Consider the following 26,579-nt stretch of genomic DNA (forward strand, 5'->3'; position numbering starts at 1 on the left):
TTTGTTTCAAATTGTGCAGAGGGAGCGAAAATGTGGCCTTAAAAAAAATAAACCCTGTTATGTTAATCCTCTGTGAGGAAAGCTACTTTGAGGAGAGGGAATTTAGAATAGTGACCTTAAATTTTCTTTTTAAATGGCAGTTCATAACCAGTAGAGCTGAAAGTAAATAGATTTGGATCAGAGGTATTCAGAAAAATTCCCTCTACTTCTCAGCTCCTTCATCACCTTTGCAGACACACACGCATTAATTTCAAAAAAATTTTTTTTATTGACATGGTTCACATACCATACAATTTTCCAAAAATCCAAAGTGTACAATCAGTTACCCACGGTACCATCATACAGCTGTGCATCCATCACCACACTTAATTTTTTTTTCAATTTTTAGAACATTTTCATTATTCCAGAAAAGAAATAAGATAAAAAAAAGGAAACTCAAATCCTCCCATACCCCTAACCATCCCCCTCCATTATTGACTCGTAGTATTGGTATAGTACATTTGTTACTGTTGTTGAAGAAAGTTAAAATACTGCTAACTATAGTATATAGTTTGTAATAGGTATATTTTTTCCCTATATGCCCCTCTACTATTAACTTCTAGTTATAGCGTCAGACATTTTTTCTAGTTCATGAAAGAGATGTCTAATATTTGTACAGTTAATCATGGACATTGCCCACCTCAGGATTCACTGTTTTATACATTCCCGTCTTTTAACCTCCAGCTTTCCTTCTGGTGATACACGTGACTCTGAGCTTCCCCTTTCCACCATATTCACACACTATTCAGCACTGTTAGTTATTCCTGCAGTGTGCTCCGTCACCTCTGTCTGTTTCCAAACACTTAAATTCAACCTAGTTGAACATTCTGCTCATAATAAGCAACCGCTCCCCATTCTTTAGCCTCGTTCTATATCCTGGTAACTTTTATTTCATGTCTATGAGTTTACATATTATAATTAGTTCATGTCAATGAGACTATACAATATTTGTCCTTATTTGTCTGATTATTTCACTCTGTATAGTGTCCTCAAGGTTTCTTCATCAACCAATTTTTGTATAGGTGGTTGTGTTCACCCACCATACATTCCATCCTAAGTAAACAATCGATGGTTCCCTGTATAGTCATGTATTTATGTATTCACCACCCTCACCACTATTTAAGGATATCTCCGTTTCTTCCACAAAGCAGGAGGAAGAGTCAAAGAAGGTAGAGAGATAAAAGAAAAAAAAAAAAAAAAAAGAGAAAAAAATAAACATGATAGCTAGGAAGCAACAAAAGGAAAGATAGAATTAAACTAAAGTTGAATAAAGAGTCAGACAACATCACTAATACCAAGAGTCCCATACCCCTCCCTTATGTCCCCCTCTTATATGCATTTAGCTTTGGTATATTGCCTTTGTTACATTACAGGGAGCATAGTACAATGTTTCTGTTAACTGTAGTCTCTAGTTTGCATTGATTGTATTTTTCCCCCAATACCACCCTATTTTTAATGCCTTGCTAGGTTGACATTCGTTTTACCTCATGTCAAAACATATTTGTACATTCTGTCACAATTGTTGAGCGTTCTGGGTTTCGCTGAGTTATATAGTCCCAGTCTTTTATCTTTCCTCTTTCTTTCTGCTGCCCTGCATGTTCCTAACCTTCCTCTTCCAACCATATTCACAGTTATCTTTGTTCAGTGTATTTACCTTACTGTGCTACCATCACCCAAAATTGTGTTCCAAACTTCTCACTCCTGTCTTTTCCTGTCTGTCTGTAGTGCTTCCTGTAGTATTTCCTGTGGAGCAGGTATCTTGTTCACAAACTCACTCATTGTCTGTTTGTCAGAGAATATTTTAAACTCTCCCTCATATTTGAAGGACAGTTTTGCTGGATATAGGATTCTTGGTTGGTGGATTTTCTCTTTCAGTATCTTAAATATATCACACCACTTCCTTCTTGTCTCCATGGTTTCTACTGAGAAATCTGCACATAGTCTTATCAAGCTTCCTTTGTATGTGATGGATTGCTTTTCTCTTGCTGCTTTCAGGATTCTCTCTTTGTCTTTGACGGTTGATAATCTGATTATTAAGTGTCTTTGCCTGTTCAGATCTATTCTGTTTGGGGTATGCTGCGCTTCTTGGATCTGTAATTTTATGTCCTTCATAAGAGATGGGAAATTTTTGTTGATTATTTCCTTTATTATTTCTTCTGCCCCTTTTCCCTTCTCTTCTCCTTCTGGGACACCCATGACATGTACATTTATGCGTTTCATGTTGTCATTTAGTTACCTGAGACGTTGCTCATATTTTTTCATTCTTTTCCCTGTCTGTTCTTCTGTGTGTAGGATTTCAGGTGTCTTGTTCTCCAGTTCCTGAGTGTTTTCTTCTGCTTCTTGAGATCTGCTATTGTATGTCTCCATTGTGTCTGTCTTTCGTCTCTTGTATAGAGCCTTTCATTTCCTTAGATTCTGCCAGTTGTTTTTTTGAACTTTTGATTTCTACCTTATATTCGCCCAGTGTTTTCATTATATGCTTCATCTCTTTTGCCATATCTTCCCTAAACTTTTTGAATTGATTTAGCATTAGTTGTTTCAATTCCTGTATCTCGGTTGAAGTGTAAGTTTGTTCCTTTGGGCCATAACTTCATTTTTCTAAGTGTAGATTGTAGTTTTCTGTTGTCTAAGCATCTGTTTTCCTTGGTTACCCAGTCAGGTTTTCCTAGACTAGAACAGGCTAAGATCTCAGAAGGGGGCAATATTCAGTATCAGGTTTCCCTGAGGGTGTGCCTTAGAAGATTGACACACCCTGTGAGGCCTGTAGCTGCTGTGATTTTCCTAACCTGCCCAGCAGGTGGCGCCTGTCAGCCTGTCCCTCCTGACTGGTGTAAGGAGGTGTGGCCTGCAGTTTCTGATTTGGCTGTTTTCCCCCAGGCTCTGGGGTCTGGTTTTGAAGGGAAAGCTGGACCCCACCTCCTTCCTCTTAGGGAAGATGCACCCCTTAGGGAGTTAACATCTGCATTTAAATAGGTTTTTTTGTCTTTCTGACTCTGCTATCTCCCTTGTCTGGGTCAGAGCACTGGGAACTGAAAATGGCTGAGGCTTTCTCCACTGAGCCACTCAACTGAGCCACTCAGGTTAAGAGAGAGAAAAAGGGACAGAAAGCCCCCTTTCAGGGTCAGTCCATGACCCCCAATTTCACTCGTCGGCCAGAGGTAACACCTGGTCTTCTGGCTTCCCCCTCCTGGGACAGATGAGTCCTCTGGTTCTTTAAGGTCAGTTGTAACTAAAAACCTCTGTTGGGAATTGGTAGCTTGTATTGAGCAATCCACATTTGTTAATTAAAACCCCAGTTGGAGCTGGGCTGAGGTATCGCTTGTTCAGAGAGGGCTGCTCTCTATCACAGCGAGGCTTTGCAGTTCAGGCTGCCATAGGGGGAGGGGGCTCCTAGCTTTGAGTTTGAAGTTTCTACTCCCAGATTCCACACTGCGATCTCAGGCGTTCCTCCCAATCCAGGTTGGTGCACAATGTGTGGACAGTCACGGTTGTCCCCCAGTGGATCATTTACTAGTTGTTCCTGGTTGTTAGTTGCTCCAGGGGGACTAGCTTAACTTCCATTCCTCTCTATGCCACCATCTTCTTCCGTCTCCAAACACATTAATTTTTAAAAATGGGGAGAGGAGGGAATGAGGAGATTGGGTTAGGGGAAGAAAGAGGAGAATTGAGTCACTTGAGGACATTTAGTACTTAGTACATGAAATGGAACGGGGGAGTGCTAATGAATTATTTAAAATCTATCTATAAATTAAGTACAAACCAATAAATAAGTTTTAAGTTATGGTTCTCAGAGTTTAGTGAGCCTAAGAATCTCCTGCAGAGATCTGGCTGTAGCCCTGAGCTTCTGATTGAGTGTGATGTGGAACACGGGAATCAGGTACCATTAATGGACCCCCAGTGTTTGCAGATGTGGTTGGTTTGACTACTGGTAGCCACACCTTGGAACAACTACTCCAGGTGCTAGAAAGAAAGGATGATAATAAAAATAGTTGAATATGGCTTGTTTTGTTAAAGCACGATAAAATATAAACTAATCCTTTAAGTAATATTTTGATTTTGTCTGTATTTAAAAATCCCAGTTTCTGACCATGTGATTATTCAGGAAAGAACCCAGAAAACCCTTGGCAACTGTCTGATACACATAAAATGTATGGTTGTTTAAAACCATTTTAGGCTTGCACTGAAAAGCCAACGCACTTAAAACAGTGGAAATGGTGCTTTATATGTTAATGAAGCACTCGATTCTTTAAGATAGAGGTTTCGCTACCCTTTAAGTCTCAGTCATGGTGTTTCTTAACTTTGGATTCAAGGGGAAATCTTGGGTATTTGTTTCAGCTTATAATCATTTAAGGATGGACTTCCCCATATGAATTGTAGTAGTAGTAACACTCATAGCTTCACTTACATTAATTCCATTAATTCTTATGGCAGCCTTTGGAGGTAGTTACAGATGATGCACAGAGCCAGGAGATCCAGCCAGTAAGCAGTGGTGGAACAAAAATTTAAATCCAGATGGTCTTCACCACTGAGGTCTCCAGAGTGGTAGAAATTCGGTATCACATTGAAGAGGGCTTTGGGATGCAATAGTGAACATAGTTACTTTTTAGGCATTTTTCAATATCCTGGTATAATTTCTTGGCCATTTTTGTTTTTCTTGGAGTTGTTGATAAATCTGTATAGAATGCCTCTTACTGCAAGTTGCTTTTTGACACCACCTTACGTTTATGTATGTTACTTTAGGAAAAAAACTGGGGAAAAAGCTAAAAATAAATGTTTTGGATGGGGGTGGTATTCATATATGGCCTGTGTAATTACCGTATTGCATGAGTGTAAACAGTGCCTGGCACCAGAACTAAATACCAGACAAGGAAGGTGGCCAGCTCCCCCCAGGCCTGTGGCTACAGTCCCATCCTGTCGTCTCACTTCCTGTTTCTCTTCTGTTGACTAAAGGTAACTTTTCTATACTGTTAACATCAGTTAAAGGGTTGGCCTGTAGCTTTCACTGCTTGCTATGTATTTATTGATGTAATGAATTATTTAAACTTCAGCATTAATTTGCTAAGGCTTGAGCTTAAAATTTGAAGGTTAAAAATGAGCTTAATATGAACATGAGCTTGTGTTTTTTGGGTGAAGGATCCTGAAATCTATAAGCATTTCTTAATCTTAGAATGCTAGATTCTTCAGTTCCAGCAGTCTGTGTACTACATGCATGGGAGAACATTTTCCTGAACATGTCAGAGAAAACTTCAGAACGTGGGAAGTTACGCAGTAATGTAGGATCCTGGTTAGGCTGGTTAGGCTGGTTAGATCTGCCTTTATTAGTGGTCTTGAGCAAGTAAGTTAGTACAGGACAGAAATACCTATCATAAGTTTGTCGAGGACTAAATGAGATACCACACATAGAGCTGATATCAGGGCACATTATTGAAGGACCAAAAAAGTCACTGAGTCAAGGAAAAGAGACTGGTCAACCAAGGGGAGTGGGGCAGTATTTGTCAATACAGCAGACTTCTAGTAAGGCCAACTGCTTGCTTATTAGTAAAATTTGACAGTATTTTTGTTGTTGTTAAATCCCTAAATTCTGTTTTCCTTCTGTAAGTAAAATGGTTATCTATTAGTCTTAACTTTCAGAATATTAATAAATACAGTCAATTTAGGCAACTTTGCCATATTTGACCCAAGCTAGGAGGAGAAATTTTGTTGACTATTTACATACAGTCTTCTGATATAATACTCTAAAAACCCAAACAATTACTCTGACATAGGATTGGTGAAAACTGATTTTCAGCTTACAGACAAGACGTTCATCATGAAATGTAATTTGCTTCATTCTGATTGACAGTATCTCAATCATTGTGACAGGGAATAGGAATAGTGGCTTCTGGGGCAGGTTCCCCTGTTGTCTCTTGTCTTTCACATGGCATAGCATGATTATTGTTTATAGGCAGGAACATATTCAGAGGTAATTACTGTATAGTTTGTGTTTCTCTCAAAAGATCATTTTTTTTTTTCCTAAAAAGGTAAAACATGCATCAGACATTTAAAAATCTGAGTTTTTTTTCCTTTATTTTAAATGCCAAACCAAAGTTCAACATAATCATTGGACAGTTGCCTCTCTGGACTTCATTTACTGTGTCTTTTAAAATGGAAAGAAATTAGGAGTTGACTAGATTTTTTGATATTTCTCTCAACTCAATACTACAGGAGAGTTCTCTGCGTTCGGTTTTCTTATCTATGAATTAACTGTTCTCCTGGTGTTCTTTAACCAGAATTTTAAGTAACACATTTTATCTTAAAATAAATATAATTGGTCAGTTTGGTCAGATCATTGGGCAGTTCACAAGTAACTTACGGCCTCTCAAAAAGATTACTCTAATATGAATATATTATATCACAAATGTACCTGTAAATGTCTTTGAATTCTGGCTGTCACCCAAGCAGTTTTTGTGATAACCTTAAAATATGCAAAACATGGCTGAGGATCCTTAAGTTAGGGTTCAGGCACAAGTAAAGAACAAAGCCCAGTTTTTTTAGTTAAGGAGTAATTGCTTTTAAAATTAATAAAACATAAAATTCTCTTCAGGAAATGCACAGTCGCCACCTTTCAGAATTCAGGTGAGAACTGTTTGGCCTCTGACCCCCAAAAAAGGTTCACCTTTTGCAGAGTGTGAAAATTAGTCTTTCAGGAGATAAAGGGAAATTGTAACATCTTCTCAAGTATGTTTAACATTGTCACTTTGCTCAGTGAGAACACGGTGCCCTCTGGGGAGTCACACGTGACTGCAGTCTGCACTTGTCAGGGGACTTCCTTTTGAATTGTTGGTGATTTCAGAAGGATTTTGAAGCGAACAGTTATGGACAGTAGTTTTAACAGCCAATTAATTAGTAGCCAACCAACAATGTAACTGTAGAGTGGTTTGGCAAAAACTGCCAGTGTATTTTTAAGTGCGTTTTTTGGGATGTGTGATATATTTTTTTCCTTCAGTTTTTAAAAAATAATTTTAAAAATTTTGAGATAATTGTAAATTCATGTGCAGTTGTGAAAAATAATACAGAGAGACTCTGTGTACCTTTTACCCAGTCTTCCCTAACGGTAACATCTTGCAAAACTGTAGTACGGTATCACAACCAGGATGTTGACTTTTACATTGGCACAGTCAAGACACCAAAGGGTTCAAGGCTCCCTTGTGGTTGAGGTTTAAGGTATGTGTACTTGGGATAGCACATATTTATTGAGCACTAGATGCACGGGTTACTGTTCTAAGCAATTTATGTGTTACCTATTCTTTGACTAATCTTACGAGATTGGAACAAGAGGTCCAGAATCCCTTATTTACAATTTGGAAATCGTAGAAACTGGTAACAGGTACCATTTCGATAGAAAATTTTGCCTGAACTTAGTGTGAATGTTTGTAAGTTTTCCTTTAGAAATAGGAGTATGTTTGATCATATCTCCATTTTATAAAAGATGAGAAAACTGAGGTGTGACGCTTTCGGACACTATGTTTAGCTTCAATCTATAGAGTCTATATAGTCAAATATAGGCTTTCAAAATCTTAGATTAGATGTGATACATACCTGGATCTCCCTATATGATGTCAATTAAGTATGAGGAAAAACCATCCAACTCAAGCAGCTGTCTACAGTAACCCAGATAAAGTGCTAATGGACAACAAATTTTACTTTTTAATTATTGTTTTATTCAGTCAACAAATATGAGTGTTTAGTACATTGTAGCAGCTGTGTTAGGGACAAGCATATGACAAGGAATGACACAATCCCCACCTTCCAGAATTCAGTCTGTAAAAGTAGTTTTTATGCTAAGGATAAAATTAAACTTTGGGGGGAGCAGGTTTTCCTCAGATGTAGGCCGAGGAAGGTTAGAAGGTAAAGGTGTTAAATGTAGAAAAAAGCAAACCAGGGGTAATCAGTAATAGCTATTTAATAATTAAACGGTAGATTTTGTCTCTTTTTTTTTGTTTTAAATTGAATAACTGTGTGCTGCCTTACTTTCATGAATTCATTCAATCTTCAGTGTCCTTGCTGGGTAAAAGTTCCTCTGTTGTACAGACGAAGAAATTGAGTATCAGAGATTGCTTAATGTGTTACTTGATGTAACATAGCTAGGGAGAGCCAGGATTTCCATTGAAGCCTTTAAAACCCTTGTTTTTTAAGAGACCAGGGGTATGTACCCGTTCTTAGACCATAGTGTAATAAGTATTTTAACACCCCCATTACTATCCTGAAATGAAATTCAGTTATTAAAACCAACATATTTATAATTTAAACATACAATGCCCACCTGTATTGTAAAGGAAAAGTTAAGGATATTTTATAATATAATACATATTTCAATATGTAAATATTCTGGCACTGACTGTTATTAAAGATTCCAGGGATGTCACAGCTACAAAAGCAGTCAAGTATTTCAGAGTTGGTTACTTAAACATGGTGAACAGTGCTGCCTCTGGTGATGTGATTTAGAGAATGGTGGAACGGTTACTAATAGAAAAACTTCAACACAATTATCCCTCACTATCTGAATCTATTTTGATTTGCGAATTGGGATAGTAATATTTTGGATGGTGTTATCCACACTTGTTGGCCTCTTGAGTTTGGCTACTGAGGGATCACTCAACCTTTGTTCATGTGTGTTTTGGTCCTGAGTTAGTTGGATAGTGAGGGCACCTGTGCAGTCTTCTTTGCTTTATGTGGTCTTTTCAAACTTGGAAAATCCAGGGTATAATAAAACAGTACAGAACATACTTAATGTGTTTATATGTAAAGTGGAATTAGATCCTAGGGTGCTAGTTAGAAATAGGATTATCTTACGTCATGTGGGCTGTGGGGTGACTTTATTGGCTGGGACTGTCTAGCACATGGTAGGATGTCCAGCATCTCTGGCCCTTACCCACTTGGTGGGTAAGGGGAGAAAAGGGAATCGTTGTGTCAATCCAGGTTGCTCTCACAGCTTTCCAAAATGCTCAGCTGGTTGAGAAACACTGCATTATACCATCTTTTTCCTACAGATGTTAGCTGTTATCCCATAGGGCAGTAACAGAAAGGTAGACTCAGTTCAAAGGAGATGGCACCGTGCCTTCATATATGTGTGTGTGTGTATGTATGTATGTATGTATATATATAGGTCTTCACTATTTTAAAATGTGCATATATATGCACACAAAAACTCTTAAAAATGTTTATAGAAGATTTTTAACCATGGTTTTTGATCTGCATGCCAGGATTATAAGGGATTTTTTCCTTTTTTTGTCTCTGTATTTTCATGTTTCTATAATGAACCTGGATTATTTCCGTAATAAAATATCTACATTAAAAAGGGCTTTTTCTATTGGTTTCATCACCATTGCATCACACACACATGAAAAAAAGAGATGGCAAGGTTCAGGTTGAAATGAGGTTAGGTATAAGAGAATTTCTACCTGACAGAAATGCACAGACTCTAATACCATGTGGCCTAGGTTGGGATCGTGGCCAAGTAATTTAGTCTTTATCTTACAGGGTGATTGTGAGGAAGGAATAAGTTGGGGGTAATGCATATAGAGTGCTCAGAGCAGACTTGTTGCATAGTAAGTAGTAAAGAATGGATTACCTAGAAATATTGGAAAGGCCCATTCCTAACAAGCCAGCAGTTTCTAGAGCAATTTTGCCCCCAATGGATAGTTAGCTGGAGACAGTTTTGATGGGGAGGTGCTCCTGGCATCTAGTGGGTAGAGGCCAGGGTTGCTACTAAATGTCTTACATACACAGGACAGTCCCCCAAAGCAGATGACATAGTCCAAACGTCAGGAGTGGAAAGGCTGAGAAACTGTTGTAGAGAAGTGGTGGTCTTGAAACTGTTTTGCTTGTGTTATGCCTAAAATAATTTTTCAAAGTCTTCCATAACATAAGTTGAAGATTTCATCATAAATAGTTGAAAAAGATGTAATTTCCAATGTATTGTAAATACTGATATTTTAAAATAAACTTTCAATTTCAATGTATCTGATGGAATGTAATACCATAATTTGATGTCTACCATAATCTATTTAAACTTAACTATTCAAATTTTACATTGTTCTCTTTCTCTTGGAAGTTGTATTCGTTATTTCCCCCATTATTTTATCCTAATAAATTTTTATGCTTGAAAGTCTTTTGTTCATCCTTTTGTTCTTTGTAACATAGTTTTACATATGTACAAATACACAAATTGAAATGTTAAATTTTAACTTGCCATGACCATACAGCACTGTGTTTATGTTTTTTTCTGGATTGAATTGTTAAGTTATTACTATTAATATACAAGTGATCAAACAACAAATTGTACACACTGTTGAGTAAATCTGGAGTAACATTTTATTGGAACTGCACCTCTTAATGGACAGAGGACAGGAGGTTGATCTCGATTAAAGGAGGCTTCACTGTTGAGTATTTCAACTTGTTCTTGTGTTTGGCTTCCCGAAGGTTTTGAAACATTGGGGTGGTGGACCAAAATAAGATTCAGGACTGGTGAGCTGCCTTTCTTTTGCAACGTGTGAGAAGGGGGTGGGAAGGGAAAGACAGGCTTGATAACTCTGTGCAAGTGCTGATGTGGAAAAAGAGGGTCTTGAATGTTCCATGCCCAAGTGGTCCTTGGAAAGTGAGGGACATTGTATGGTCCTTCAGAGGGAGACTGCTACTCATGAAGAACTCTTTGCTGTAGGCTGGAAAAGATCAGGATGTTCACCATAGAATTATCTTACCAAATATATATGTGTGTGTGTAAATCAGTAGGCTACAGAAAAAAAAAATTCTCTTGGTGGAATACTATGTAGTAGTAAAACAAGTTCCTGAATGATAGAATTCCCATTTCAGAACAAAATATTATGTGTGGGTATACGTATAAAAGAAAAAGAACGTACCGTTAAGTTCATCCAGATGTGGAGGGTAGTGGAGTGAGTGGGCTCACACATAGAAATCTGGCAACTCAACATAAATGGGACTTTGCTTTTAAAAAGGTGCTAATTCAAGATGTTAAGTATCTACAAGTTTGTACTTGATATGTTTTAATGTCTCTAAAGTACATGCAAAACTGAAAAAATCTGCATAGAAGTATATTTTGACTGACTTAATGGTGAAAAGATGGAGAGTACTGGTTGATAAAGGGAAAGTGTTAGTGAGGAGTCAAATTCTGCCTTCCAAAAACTGTATAAAATTCATTTCTGCCATCAAAAGCCTGACTTCTTGCTTTATGTATTTGTTTCAACATTCCTGAGTTCCCTTATGGTTCTGTCTTAGCCAGGGCCATGACTGGGAATTCCCTGGAGATAGATTAAGGAGTAGTGTCTAAAATCTAATATGCATTTTTGGCTTTAAGAGTCATATCTTTGCATAGATTTTCTGGGTGCTAAGGTTATCCAAGGTTTTTAATCTGAAATAAACATTTTCCTTTTGAACTGTCAAGAGATTCTTCATAATTTTTATTCAAGCAGCAATATATTTAGGAGCTGAAAAAAGATCATTATAACAATTTCTTGGTTTTAAAAATTAAATACCCATAGATCACCCAATAGTGAACATCTATTTTGATTGTAGAACTTGAATGTACCTTGCAGTGGCACTTTCCTTTGAGTATCATCACTTGATCAGAAAAAGACTCGCCCCATCTCAAACATGACCTTAGGGTAATAAAAAGTGAAAGTTATTCATTTCACAGCAAATTATTGGTACCAACTAAAATGACTTTTCTGAGATGGTAATTGATGAAAAATGCTCCCAAAGTAAAAGTCAATATTTGCCCTTCCCACTTGGTGAGCTACAAGTCTGAGACCTGAGTACTTGAAGGTGGGCTACACATTTCAGCTGGGCCTTTTTCCAAATGCTATCTTGAAAAACCTGGAACCTTTTCCAACATTACATTTAATGCATTTGCAAGATATTCCCACTGTCACTTGTGACTTAGCTCATTTCTAAAAGACTGTTTAGTATTAGAACAAAGCCATCTGTCTCCGGCTACATTTTCTATCTTACTTGATCATTCTCATAGCATCCAATTGGCAGGCAGCCCGGCTCACCTCTATGGTGATGAGGACTACAATCATCCACTCGAGGCGCAGCGCCCGCTTCTCATTCAGATGGTTTCGCATTAGGTCTGTCAGCTCCATGCAGTGCTGAAGCTTCTCGTTCATGACCTGCATGAAAAGATGCTTAAAAAGCAGCCTGTATTTATGTTTGAAAGTTTAAATTGATTTAAAAAAATAAGTTAGATGCTTCAAAATTCTCCTGGTTTTAAATCAGTAGGAAGTGGGAAGGAATCCCTTCAACTCTTAACCCTGGCCCTCTTCCCAAAGGCCACCAGCCACTGGTATTAATTTCTGTGAATCCCTCCAGAGACATTATATAGCGTACAGATTTAACTGCAAAAAAACCAAAAACAACAAAAAAAAAACCTTTGCATATTAAAGCTCTTGTATTTGTAAGATTTTGATTAAAGAGCTAAGAATAAGGTTTGGGGTCCTAGTTTTTGGTAGCTGCCCTTGGAGTTTCAAGGAGTTAAAAAGGCACACTTGAAAATGTGACATGATTCTCTTAGCATGGCCTGAAGATGACAAAAGCAGCCATTACCTTCTGCAAAAGAAGGGTTCAAGTCTCACTGCCCCCAAACCCACACACGTAGCCTTGCTGCCCTCTCACCACTAGATGGTACTGCCTTTGACTCTGAACTGCAAAGGTTCTGGGTTCTGGTGCCTCAGAACATGCTAGTTGACGGGGTTCTAGAAATAGAATCTCTGAATGTAAGATTTAATTTGACTACTGGCAATTTATACCTCCTTAATCTTTCTATAGAAACTGGAACGTCTGGAAATATACATGTTTTAAATAGTTTGGTTCCCCCTTGGTTACTTCTGGGGTATGTAAAGGTTCAGGCTCAGTGAAAACTGGAGTGACTTAGTGAACTTAGCGAAAACAAATCAGAGGCTGCTCGCATTACAGGGGCACAGGGTGATGGAAATGTGTTAATGTACCACGTTCACTGGGATTCTGCACAGAGCGCTCAACTGCTTTACTAATGAGGGATGGCACTTCGAGCCACATTGATAACTTAATTTCCAGACTTCATGATCACCCAGTAGTTCTCTCATCTGTATAAATGCTTAGAACAGTGCCTCTTTCCTTCCTTCCTCTCCTTTCCCCCTCCATTCTCTCCCTCCCTTTTTCTGCTTCTCTTGCCTGCTCGATCTTCATATATGAACATGCTCACCCTTAAGCTTGCTTCTCTCTTCAAACCACTGAAGCAATCCTCTCCCATTCACTTTCAACCTTGACTAAAGGACAGACAATTTCCTCATCACCCAGCTTATTCCTTAACCCTTTAGAAGTTGTATATATTACCACAATTCTGGAGCTTCTAAAAACCTAGTTATTAAATCTAATGACTTTGCTTACTTCTAAATCTCAGTTTACCCAAGCAGTCAACAGTATCTTGAAGTGCATGCTTCCTTTGGCTTTTCCTCTCCTAAGAACTAAGCTTTCCCTTTACTGCCATCATTCTTTCTGAGTCTACTCTTCCTCCTTGTGCCATTAGTTGACACGTCCCCAAATCTGACCTTGTGTCCCTGGCATGATCGCAGCCTCTTTGGTCATTTGCCTCCAGTCATCACTAATCTCTGTGACATACGCATGCCCGCTGTAGTTAACGTCATTTCCAGAAGACTTTACTTAGAAATGTTTATTTTTAAAGGAAACAGCTTTAAGTGCAGAACCAGTATGAGGGAGTGTTGCCTGTTGCAGCCAAGCCCGGCCCTTTAAACTGGGGGATCAGCCAGCATTAAAGGGCAGGTCAAGAGTCACCATCGCCAAACCAAGCATTTCTCTTTGACAGTAACCAGAAATGTTACTTGCTTAAATGTTAGTTAATTGAGGGTGCATGTGTCACCTAAATACATTCCCTGTATAACTCTACCTGTGTATCCCACGTTTGGGGAAAGACTGATTTAAACTATGCCCTCTTCTGATAAGTCCCAAATATAAACACCTAGTCCTGATTTCTCCACTGACTGAATTTCTAACTTCCCATAAAATATCTTGTTATGGGTTTCCTGCCAACACCCCAAATTCAGCATTTCTCCAACTAAAATTGACATCCTGTAGTCAAACCTATCCCTTTCTTTGTCTAAATCAAGTCACACTGTCTTCTCAGTCACGCAGGAAAGAAACCTTTGTTACTCCGATCTCCCCTCGCTGCCACTTCAGTTATCCTCTGCTCTGAAAAGTCTTGAATCTATTCCCTTCTTATCATTTCTTAAAAAGTACCTGGCAGACCTTCACCAGCTACTTCCATTACCTCCAAAAATGGTCAGTCTGGTGGTTTTGTTTTCTTTTGGGTCTCCAAACCTCTTTTGTTTTTGCACTGGCATACAGAGTTCTCATCCTGAACAAAGGCTGGCTCCTAACACTCCCCTCTTCCAACTCTTTAAATACCTTACCATTAAATAAAGTCCTAAGACTCAGATCATTTAATCCCATCACCCTTCAGATGTTGGCATCCTCTTTGACCTTTGTGAGACCTGTCTCAGCCACCTGCTCTTTCCTCAGTGCTCCTGGGCACTGTTCAGCCCTTACTTCACTCTGCCTGAAGACTCTTCATCTTTTGTCTGCCCAGCACCCTTCCCTCCTGCCCCAGTTCTTGTGGTGTGTTCCTTTTCCACTATTTCCAACCCTGTGATGCTGCCAATCATGATACCAACACCCCCCTGACCCACCTAGCCCAATGGTAGAAGACCCTGGCTTGGCCAACCATCATGCCAAATTCCCTCATCACGACGACTGGTCAGAACTTGGGCACATGTCCAAGTGGACATGGCAACTGGAGTCCCGGCCTCAGCTGAAGTCAGGATCTCTTTATCCTTTTAAGTTGCCAGGGTGAGATAGAAGCTTGGCTCTCCCCTCTTCCCACACCCTTTTCTCCCCACTCCACAGAGAACACCATGGAGAAGGAAAAGGTGCGGCCAGAGCACCGAAGATGCCAAGGAGAGAGAAATGGCCCTGATGACCTGTTAGGCCTTCTCTGAGCACATTCCACCACTCTTCTCAGGCACGTGAGCCAGTAAGAAGTGACAAACAATACTGTTGAAATTGTTCTTCTATCATGTGTGCGTGAGCATGCTTCCCAAAGCATGCTCTATATTGTTTAGCTCTAAGAGTCCTGAAGTAGGACTCCACTCTAGGTGAGGAAGCAAGGAAAGACAGGGAATGGTTCACAGGGGTGGTGAAGGTGAATCAGGCTTTACCTAGGCAGTTGCCAGGAAGAAAAGGTGGGTGGGACGAGGACAGGAAGTGGGGAGAGCATTTCAAGCAGAGGAAACAGCATGGAGGCAAGGAGAGCTGGCTTATGGAAAACTCGGAAGGACGTGCTTGGAAGTGAAGTTAAGGGTCAGTTCGTATCAGATTGTGAGAGGTGCTACATTCCAGTATGGTGGGCAGAATAATGGCCCCCAAAGACGTCCAGGGCCTGATCCCTGGAACCTGTGAATATGCTGGGTTACATGGCAAAGGGGAATTAAGGTGCCGATCAGCTGACCTCAAGACACGGAGATAATCCTAGGTTATCCGGGTGGGCCCAGTGTAATCACTGGTGTCCTGAAGTGGAAGAGGGAGGCAGAACAGGTCAGCCTATGGCAATGTGAGGAGGAGTCAACTTGCCCTTGCTAGATGGAGGAAGGGGCTATGGCCAAGGCATGCAGGTGGTCTCTAGAAACAAGAAAAGGTAAGGAAACAGATCCTTCCCAGAGCCTACAAAAAGGAACACAGCCCTGCAGACACCTTGATTTTAGCCTGATGAGAACCATGTCAGACTTGCAACCTACAGAACTACACGATAAATTCACGGTCTTTAAGTCACTAAATTTATAGTAATTTGTTACAGCAGCATTATGCTCGTGCTAATGTTACAGCATTAGAAAACCAACACATCATTCTATAATGTTTGAACTTTATTCTGCAGTTAATGGGGAGTACTTTGTTCAGACATCAAAGATTTAATCATGACTCTACCGCCGTGGGGGAGGAGACAGAACGGTGAACAATACAGATCCGTCGCCACCTCCCAGCCCAAGGGAGCAGGAGGGACTGGAGAAGGGTCTGGCCAGGGGGCTGGAAGATAGTGAAGAAGATGGAAGAAGAGCCCAGGTGAGGGAAGATGAGTGGCAGTGGGGGCTCGAAGGCAGCTGTCAGCAGAGGATCCCTCCCTGTTTCACCAGGGTCTAATGTAAAGGCTTTCAACAAACACCTGTCAATGAATGAATGCCACATGGTGGAAAATGAAAAGATTGTACAAATGACTGGATGTGGAGGGTGAAGGCAAAGAGGACCCCAAAATGTCTCAGTTTTCCGATTGGATGACCAGGTGGGAGAGGCTGGGTGGTTGAGCTGTTGATGGAAGTAGGGAACAGAGGCAGGTCCATCCAATGCTCTGTGGGAGAGTATAATGAGCTTCATTTTGGAACCTCAGTCACTGGTTAATTCTACAATATTTATGAGCTCGTGCCATCTGTGAACCTTTGCCAGGAACAGAGACCACAGTAGGAAAGAATAATCTCGGCCTCTGATCTCACGGAGCTTACATTCTTATGGGAAGGGACATGCAGAAGTCATTCTAAAAAGGATGCTACAACGTATGTAAACTGGGAGGATCTGTGAGACTTAGTAAACAACTGGAAGCATCTGGATGGCCAATGAGATTGCGGTTCAAGGTGCCTATTTGAAAATCATCAGGATCACAATGGGGATAGATGTCATGGAAGTGAACAAGGCTGCACGTGGAGTAGGCAGCACGAGGGAGGAGAGAAGGACCCAGGGAAGACTCTCGGCATGTCCCAGCTCAAGAAGCTGGAGCAAGGGCTCACTGCACTCCTGGAACTGCTCTCTGAATCCTCATCAATGACACAACCTTACCTCAGTCCTCATTTTTTTTTTTTTTTTTTTGACTACTTTGCAGCACATCTCATGCCTAATCACTCCTATTTTTCTCAAGACTCTACTCTCTCTTCTGAGAAAAACAAACAAACAAAAAAATAAGAAACAATTTTCTTCCAGTGCTGCCAGCCCTCTTCCTTTGTCCTACATGTCTTCTTGTAAGGTTGCAGGGCTGTGGAAGGAGGGGCCAGATCTCATTTTTCTTTTCTGTGACTGATAGTATCAGCATGGTGCTGAGCACAGGGAGGCAAAAATCCACTACCCGCCTAGATAGCACTCACATGATCCAACTGGTCTTAACGGCCTTTGAGATGCTAAGGACACACTTGGAGAAAAGCAGTTTGGGAACTTTTAGGTATGCTTCATAACTCATGAAGGATTTAATCCCAAAGAGGGGTGTCTGTTAGGGTGAGTCTGGGGAATAAAACGAAGGACAAATGGTTGTAGTGACGGGCCGAGGGGATGACAATGGTAATGAGATCAGGGCATCTCTGACATTGGGAGGACAACTGCAATGGAAAGTTGAGGGGAGTTCCATGAAATTTGTCAGATGCCAGAGGAATTTTAACAAGCATAATTTTTAGTTGTTTCCTAATGGCAGTGTTTCAGAAACAGATTTTGCGAATATGTTATGTAAAATGAAATGCAGTTTAATCCCACGTGGCCATCATGCTAAGGCGCCCGGGCATTCATCTATCATTCATCTATCCCAAATCCACACACCTCATGCTCCAGGCCCTTGAGCCAAACCATTCCCATGCCTCTGGTGTAGTCCATCATCTATTTAGGAGAGAGACATCTTCTATCATTCTAACAATTGCTTCAGGGAAGAAGAGTGGATTCCCAAGGGCGCAGTGCCAGTTTCAGAGAAATCCCTCTCTTCCCTAATATACTGCTATTTCTACTTTTGGCTAGCCTGCCCCAGTTCCTAACATAGAGTCAAAAGAATGTGGTGGAAATAATATGTGATTTGTAACGGTAATTTAAACGAATCTTGAAGAATTAAAGTGGATTTTCAGGGACTGTTAGATATTCCTCAAGTGTTGGAGGTACACATGGTAAATCAGATTTAGTTTAAAACCTATAGTGTAAGGGGACCATCTTCAGGGAGGGTGTTTGTTTCCCGGGGTTGCTGTAACACGTTACCAGAAGTGGTGGCTTAAAGCAATGGTTTTAAACTATTGCTCCTCCCACAGTTTCTGTAAGCCACAAGTCCAAAACCAAGGTGTCAGCAGGGCCGTGCTCTCTCCGAAGGCTCTGGGGACAATCCTTCCTTGTCTCTTCCAGCTTCTGGTGGCTTCAGGTGTTCCTTGGCTTGTTGCTGCATAGCTCCTACTTCAGCCTCTGTCTTCCCATTACTTTCTCCTCCTCTGTGTCTTGTCCTCTTCTTTAAGGACACTTGTCATTGTATTTAGGGCCCACCAGGTAATCCACGATGGTTTCCTCTTGAAATCCTTAACTACATTTGCAAAGACCCCTTTTCCAAATAAGGACACATTCACAGATTCCAGGGGACTTGGATTTTGGGGAGTCACCATTCACCCCTTGTTCTGGTTTGCTAATGCTGCCATTATGCAAAACACTGGAAATGGACTGGCTCTTATAAATGTGGTTTATCTGGTTACACCATGTTCTAGTTTGCTAATGCTGCCAGAATGCAAAACACCAGAGATGGATTGGCTTTTATAAAAGGGGGTTTATTTGGTTACACAGCTACAGTCTTAAGGCCATAAAGTGTCCAAGGTAACAACACATCAGCAGTTAGGTACCTTCACTGGAGGATGGCCAGTGGTGTCCGGAAAACCTCTGTCAGCTGGGAAGGCATGTGGCTGGCGTCTGCTCCAAAGTTCTGGTTTCAAAACAGCTTTCTCCCAGGACATTCCTCTCTAGGCTGCAGTTCCTCAAAAATGTCACTCTTAGTTGCACTTGGGATATTTATCCTCTCTCAGCTTCTCCGGAGCAAGAGTCTGCTTTCAACGGCCATCTTCAAACTGTCTCTCTTCTGCAGCTCCTGTGCTTTCTTCAAAGTGTCCCTCTTGGCTGTAGCTCCTCTTCAAAACATCACTTACAGCTGCACTGAGTTCCCTCTGCCTGTCAGCTCATTTATATAGCTCCAGTGATTTAATTTAGACCCACCCTGAATGGGTGGGGCCACACCTCCATGGAAATTATCCAGTCAGAGTCATTACCCACAGCTGGGTGGGGCACATCTCCAAAGAAACACTCAAAGAAATCTGATCAACACTGATAATGTCTGCCCACACAAGATTACATCAAAGATAATGGCATTTGGGGGGACATAATACATTCAAACTGGCACACACCATTACAGTCTTAAGGCCATAAAGTATCCAAGTAAGGCATCAACAATTGGGTACCTTCACTGGAGAAAGGCCACTGGCATCCAGAAAACCTCTGTTAGCTTGGAAGGCACGTGGCTGGCATCTGCTTGTTCCCAGGTTGTGTTTCAAAATGGCGTGCTCCAAAATGTTGCTCTTGGGGTGTTTTGTCCTCTTAGCTGCAGCTCTCTTCAAAATGTCGCTCTCAGTTGCTCTGAGGTCCTTCTGTCTGTGAATTCCTTTATAGACTCCAGTGATCCAATTAACACCCACCCTGCATGGGTTGGGGTAACACCTCCATGGAAATTATCCAATCAAACTTTTCACTCACAGTTGACTGAGTCACATCTCCATGGAAACACTCAATCAAAGGATTCCAATCTAATCAACCAATACATCTGCCTCCACAAGACTGCATCAAAGAATGTGGCTTTTTCTGGGGGACATAATCTATACAAACTGGTACACCCCTCTACGGGGCTAAGTGGCTACTGAATTTCTCTTTCCATGACTACAAAAAAATCCATTATTAATTAAAAAGAAATTCAAGGTCAGTTTTTAGAGCATCCTTTAGAGCTTTTAGATGTCTCATGACATGATATGGCTGTCTCTTGGTTAGGTGTAATTTTTACATAAACCTTTTTTAAGAAATAAAAATAGAGGTTTTAAGTATCCCAAAACTTGAGCATATATCTGACAACAAGGAACCTGTTAGTGGTGGCAGTTATCTTTAAGGCTGCCTCTAAATTATCTGACCAATCTGGGATCTCTGCAGGGCAGGAGGGCAATCACCTAGCATCTTAGAAGTAGAGGGGGCAGGGGCTTGGATAGCGCTCTTATTCTCATTGGTGTCCTCATGCTTGCACTTGATCTTTGCCATGAAATGATGGATCATTTGGCTGTTAAGGTATTGTTTACCCAAGTGGATGTCTTTCATTGTAGACCTGACCTCAGCAACTTCATCTTGAGGAGTGAGGATGGACACAGAAGAAATGCCACATCGCAGGTCAAAGAGCAGAATGTTTCTTTTGGCACCACGTGGCTGTGGCATTTGGTTCATGGATGATTCTGAAGTCAGCGAGGCCAGCAATGGTTCCATTATCTTTGCTGGCCAGAAGCTGGGAATCAGTCAAGGAATCTGAATGATTAGAGGGTGTGTGGATTAGTGTTCACAAAGGAGGTTTCTAACATTTTCTCCATTTTCAGAACCACTGAGGTAGGCGGGCTTCAAAGATGCCTCCCTATGATCCTCACCTGCTGGTATTCAGGCTCTTACAGGATCCCATCTCCCCTGAATGTGAGCTGGACCTAGTGACTGGCTTCTAATGAACAGAGTAAGGCAAAATGATGGGATGCTACTTCTGTGTTTAGGTTTCAAAACACTGTGACTTCCATCTTGCTAGCACTCTTGTTTGTTATGTTGAAGCTGGCTGCCATGTTGTGAGATGCTCTACGGAAAGGTCTATGTGGCCAGGAACAGAGGATGGCCTGTGGCTAACAGCTCATGAGGAACTGAGGCCTCCATCCTAACAGGCTAAGAGGAACTGAATCCTGCCAGCAGCTATGTAAGTGAGCTAGAGGTAGATCCTTCCCAGTTGATCCCTAAGGGGACTGCAGCCTTACAAGAGACCCAATGCTGGAGGAGCCAGTTATGCCAGACCCAAATTCCTGACCCACAAAAACTGTGAGGTAAGTATTATTTTAAGCCACGAAGTTTTGAGTAATTTGTTACACAGCAATAGCTAATACAACCATAAGAGATACCCCCTTATGTATAGAAGCTCTTAGTATCACCTTTTTCACATCCCCCTGTATTTTGCCCTGTGTGCACAGTCCACAATCACAAAAGCACAATGCTTCATGTCTGACCAGACAAATGGATTGTCTAGTCGGTGGTATCTAAAGCTGTGTTGATGGAGTCGCTGAAATTTAATTCTTTGCAACATCACTGTTCAATCTATCTCTGTCAAAGGCAACATAGCTTGGGATTCATTCCTTTCCTCATTCCCTGACCACTGCTGATAGATACCTTCGACATGGTTATTCATGGGGAAAGAGTCTGGCTTGGAGAACAAATGTATTTATCAGAGTTGCCATTGCAGTCAGTGAGCCATGGTGCATTCCTGAATGTGTTAATTTTTATGGGGCACAGGGTGAATGTTGGGATGTGGGGGCAAATGAGATTGAAATGGGGACAGAATATGAAGGGTCTTGTATGTCTAGGAAAAATACTTGAACATTATGCTTTAGGCAATGAGGAAAATGGAAGTATTAAAATTTAGAGGGAATTAGAAAAGATAATCTACAGATGCCAACACTGAGATAAATCAGATGTTGGGATTATCTAACAAGGATTTTAAAGGAATCATCATAAAATGCTTCAATAAACAATTATGAACATGCCAGAAACAAATTAAAAAAAAAAGTCTCGTTAAAGAAATAAAAGATGTAAAGGAGAACCAAGTGGAAATTTTAGGACTGAAAAATATAATTAAATAAAAAACTCAATGGATGGGCTCAACAGCAGCAAGGAAGAATCAGAAAACTTGAAGACAGAAAAATATAAATTACCCAATATGAACAACAGGGAGAAAATAAGACTGAAAAAATAAACAAAACCTCAGGGGCCTGTGGGACCAGAACAAAAGATCCAACATTCATATTACTGGAGACCCAGAAGGAGAGGAGAAAGCCTGCAAAGTATTCAAAGAAATAATATTTGAAAACATTCTCAAATTTCACAAAAGACATAAACTTACAGATTCAAGAAGGTGAACGAGCTCCAACAGGATAAATGCAAAGAAATCCACGCTAAGATACATCATAATCAAACTTCTTAAAACTAAGAACAAAGAAAAGATCTTGAAAGCATTGAGAGAAATGAGAGAAAAGCAATTTTAATGTCAGTGGATTTCTCATCAGAAACCATGGAGGCCAGAAGGAAGTGGAACAGCAGATTTCAAGTGCTTAGAGAAAAGAACTGTCAAGCAGAATCATGTATCTAGTGAAAATATCCTTCAGGAATACAGGGGAGGAAAATCTAAGAAATCACTGCCCAACACAAGGTCCTGAAGATGCTTCTCTATGTTTTCTTCTAGGAGTTTTATAGTTCTGGTTCTTATATTTAGGTCTTGGATCCATTTTGAGTTGATTTTTGTATATGGTGAAGGTAGGGATCCACCTTCATTCTTTTTATAAATGGACATCCAGTTTTCCCAGCACTATTTGTTGAACAGACTATTCTTTCCCAATTGAATGGACTTGGCACCACTGTCAAAAATCAGCTGGCCATAAAAGATTTAGGTGTTCTTTTTTGCTTTTTATTTTGGAGTAAGGAAAAGGTTCAAAAATTGATTCTGGTGATGAACACACAACTGTATGATGGTGCTGTGAATAACTGGTTGTACACTGTAGATGATGGTAGAGTGTGTGAATATATCTCGATTAAACCGTATTTTTTAAAAAAAGTAAATGGACAATGCGGGGAGGAGGGGAATGGGATGTTTTGGATATTCTTTTTTACTTTAATTTTCATTTTATTTTTTGGAGTAATGAAAATGTTCAAAGTTTGGTGATAAAAGCACAACTATATGATGATACTGTGAGCAACTGACTGTACACTTTGAATGATTGTATGTTATGTGATTATATCTCAAAATTGAATAAAAAATCAGCTGGCCATAAATGTGAGAGTTGATTTCTGAACTCTCTTTTTAATTCTACTGATCTATATGTCTGTCCTTGTGCCAGAACCACAATGTTTTGATTCCTGTGGCTTTGTAATAAGTTTTAAGATCAGGAAGTATGAGTCCTCCAACTTTGTTCTTTTTCAAGAAGGCTTTGGCTTACCATATAAATTTACATCCACAGCACAAACAACAAGAGAAAAAAACTGATAAATGGGACCTCATCAAAATTCTAAATTTATGCATCAAAGGACTTTATCATGAAACTAATATGACAAAGGACTTTATCATGAAACTAATATGACAACCTACCCAAAGGGAGAAAATATTTGGAAACCACATATCTGATAAAGGTTTAATAACCAGAATATATAAAGATATAAATGATATAAATAAATCCTACAACTCAGCAATAAAAAGACAAATATCCCAATGCAAAAATGTGCAATAGACTTGAATAGACACATCTCCAAAGAAGATCTACAAATGGCCAAAAAGCACATGAAAAGATGCTTACCATTAGCCATTAAGGAAATGCAAATCAAAGCCATGAGATACCATCTCCCACCCACTAAAATGGTTACTATTAAAAACTGAAAGTAACAATTGTTGGAGAGGATGTGGAGAAACAGAAACACTTGTTCGTTGTTGGTGGGAAAGTAAAATGGTGGGGCTGCTATGGAAGATGGTTTGGCAGTTCCTCTGCAAGTTAAGCACAGAATTACCACATGACCCAGCAATCCCGCTATGTATATACCCACAAGAACTAAAAGCAGGGACTGGGACAGATATTTGCACACTGATGTTAACAGCAGCATTACTCAAAATTGCCAAAAGAAAGAAGCAACCCAAGTGTCCATCAACTAATGAATGGATAAATAAAATGTGGTACACACATACAATGAAGTATTACTTGGCCATAAAAAGGTACGAAGTTCTGATACATGCAGTAAGATGGATGAACCCTGAAGACATCATGTTGAGTGACATAAGTCAGACATAAAAGGACAAATATTATACGATCTCACTTATACGAAAAAACTGGAATAAGCCAACTCATACAGTAAGAAATTAGAATACAGATACTAGGGGCCATGGTGGGGGTGAGGAATGGTGAGTTAATGCTTAAATTATTTGGGGTAATGGAAAAATTTTGGTAAGAGATGGTGCTGAGGATAGCACAACATTGTGAACTTAACAGCACTGAATTTTATATTTGAATGTGGTTAAAAGGGGAAATTTTAGGTTTGTCTATATGTAGCTAGAAAAAAAACAACATAGGACTATATAACACCAACAGTAAACTCTAATGTAAATCATGGACTATAGTTAATAGCACAATTATAAAAATATTCTTTCACCGACTGTAACAAATGTATCACACTAATGCAAGGAGTTAACAATAGGGTTTGTATAGTAACTCTATTTTATGCATCGTTTTTCTGTAAAACCTGCAACTTCTCTAAAAAAAACTATAGAGAGAAGATGACAAAAAAAAAAAAAACCTATACTCCAATGCATCTAGAAAACAAACTCTAATAAAAAGCAATAATTGACTTAAAGGGGGAAAAATAATATAGGGGAAATCTAGAGATTCTCAGGTGAAGGAAAACTAAAGAGAATGGGTAACCAGCAGACTTACCCTAAAAGAATGCCTAGAAGAAATTCTTGAAACAGGAAAGAAATGATAAAGTAAGGAATCTTGGCACACTGGGAAGGAAGACAGAATAACAGAAAGAGTAAAAATACAGGTTAAGACTTTCCTTATCAAACTCTTGCGTTTTCTCCATTTTCTAAATTTGGCGGTTGAAGCAAAACTTACAACTGTCTGATGTAGTTCTCAATGTCCACAGAGGGAACAGTTAAGACAGTTATATTTTAAATGGGAGAAGGTAAAGGGGCATAGAGAGAGGTAAGATTTCTATACTTCACTGAATCTGGTAACATGACAACACCAGTAGACAATGATGAGTTATGTATGTATAAATGGAACACCCAGAGCGACCACTAAAAAAAAACTATACAAGGAGATATCCTCAAAAACGCTACAGATAAATCAAAAAGGGATTCTAAAGAATGTTCAGGAAACCCACAGGAAGGCAAGAACTTCGATGTATCTCAAGGGCATATGCTGAGCAAAAAAAGTCAATCTCAAAAGTCACATATACATTCCACTTATATGACATTCTCAAGATGACAAAATTATAGAGATGGAGAATAGATTACTGGTTGCTAGGGGTTTGGGATGGCTGGAGGAAGGGGGTGGGTATGACTATAAAGGGGAAGCACGAGAGGAATCTTTTGGTGATGTAATAGTTCAATAAACACAAATACGTGATGAGTTGTATCATGAGCTCTGGAATGTTGACTGTGGGATGGATACTTGAACCTACAGGTGTGATATGATGACATAGAACTATACACATGCATCGTACCAAATCAATTTCCCAGTTTTGATATTCTTAAGAGAGTTATGTAAATGTAACCATTGGGAAAAACTAGGTGAAGGATCAGAACTTCTCTATACTATTTTTTTTTTTTGCAATTTCTTGTAAATCTGTATCTCAAAATTAAAAGTTAAAAAAATGAGTTGAAGGGATGTTGTGATATTGTAGGCAAGAGATGGTGAGGATTTGCCATTCTTTATGTAGAAGCCAGAGGGAACTTTTTAAGACAGATGTTACTCCCTGACTTAAAATTCTCAAAGGCTTTCCATTCTACTTCAATTTAGAATCCAAAGTTCTTAAAATGCCCTACAAAGTCCTTTATAAACTTGCCTTTTACACCCTTTCCTGGCTCCAATGATAGTTGTCTTTGTTACTATGCCTTCTTTTCAGTTTCTCATTGGCACCAAACCCTGTTCTTGAAGGGCCTTCCAAATGAAACACTTCCCTACTTTGCACCTGGATAAATCCTACTCACTTCTCAGTTAAACATCAACTGAAAACTCCCTTCTTCAAAGAGGCCTTCCTTAATTCTTCCAAAATACGCAGCTCCCCCCTACCCCGATCACTAGCTTATACAGCATTCACAAGAATCTGTCACCATGCATTTGTGTTCACTGAATGTCCCTCTCTCCCATTTTACTGGAAATTCTATGAGGGCAGGCCAGTGTCTGTTTTTTTGTTACTATTTCCCCAGAACCTAACACAGATATGTATTTAGTGAGTGGGTGAAAATGCACAGGCAGAGAATCTAGAATATGAAGAGCAGATTCTAGACCTATTTAGGAGGTAGAATATACAGGACATGAGATATAACAGGTTGTGGGGTGAAGATGAGGAAGATTTAAGAATGATGCAGAGGTTTCTGGCATGGGCAACTGCATAGACAGTAGCTTTATTAAGTAAGACAGGGAAGATAGGAGGAGCAGGTCTGGGGTATCTTTAGAATATCAGGTGAGAGATATCCAAGAGGGAGACAGGCATATGCGTGAGATCAAATCCCTGCAGAGTGCAGTGGCTGTTACAAGTGGAGATGCCCCACGTGATCCATAAAGCCCATCCTCCCTTGCTTACTCAAAAGACACTGCAGCACCACATTTTTCCTCTCTGTGTCAATGCCA

General features: G+C 39.9%; 1 protein-coding gene across 4 annotated transcripts in view; it reads right to left on the reverse strand.

Moving 5' to 3' along the window:
• Window positions 1-4,569: 4,569 nt before the first annotated feature.
• The window catches only part of RMND1 (required for meiotic nuclear division 1 homolog), a 54,439-nt gene continuing 32,429 nt past the window's right edge, over window positions 4,570-26,579 (reverse strand). For 2 of the 4 annotated variants that reach the window (XM_037819539.1, XM_037819515.1), the window contains exons 11-12: window positions 12,090-12,206; window positions 11,481-11,693 (exon numbers count right to left, since the gene is read on the reverse strand). In XM_037819539.1, the coding sequence (XP_037675467.1) occupies window positions 11,661-11,693; window positions 12,090-12,206 (150 nt within the window). In that variant the 3' untranslated portion in view covers window positions 11,481-11,660. Of the gene's footprint in view, window positions 4,611-10,391; window positions 10,740-11,480; window positions 11,694-12,089; window positions 12,207-26,579 lie in introns of those variants that run through there. The other 2 variants (XM_037819531.1, XM_037819523.1) reach the window with 2 other exon arrangements.

The sequence above is a fragment of the Choloepus didactylus genome, chromosome 2, assembly GCF_015220235.1.
Source record: "Choloepus didactylus isolate mChoDid1 chromosome 2, mChoDid1.pri, whole genome shotgun sequence".
Classification (NCBI taxonomy): domain Eukaryota; kingdom Metazoa; phylum Chordata; class Mammalia; order Pilosa; family Megalonychidae; genus Choloepus; species Choloepus didactylus.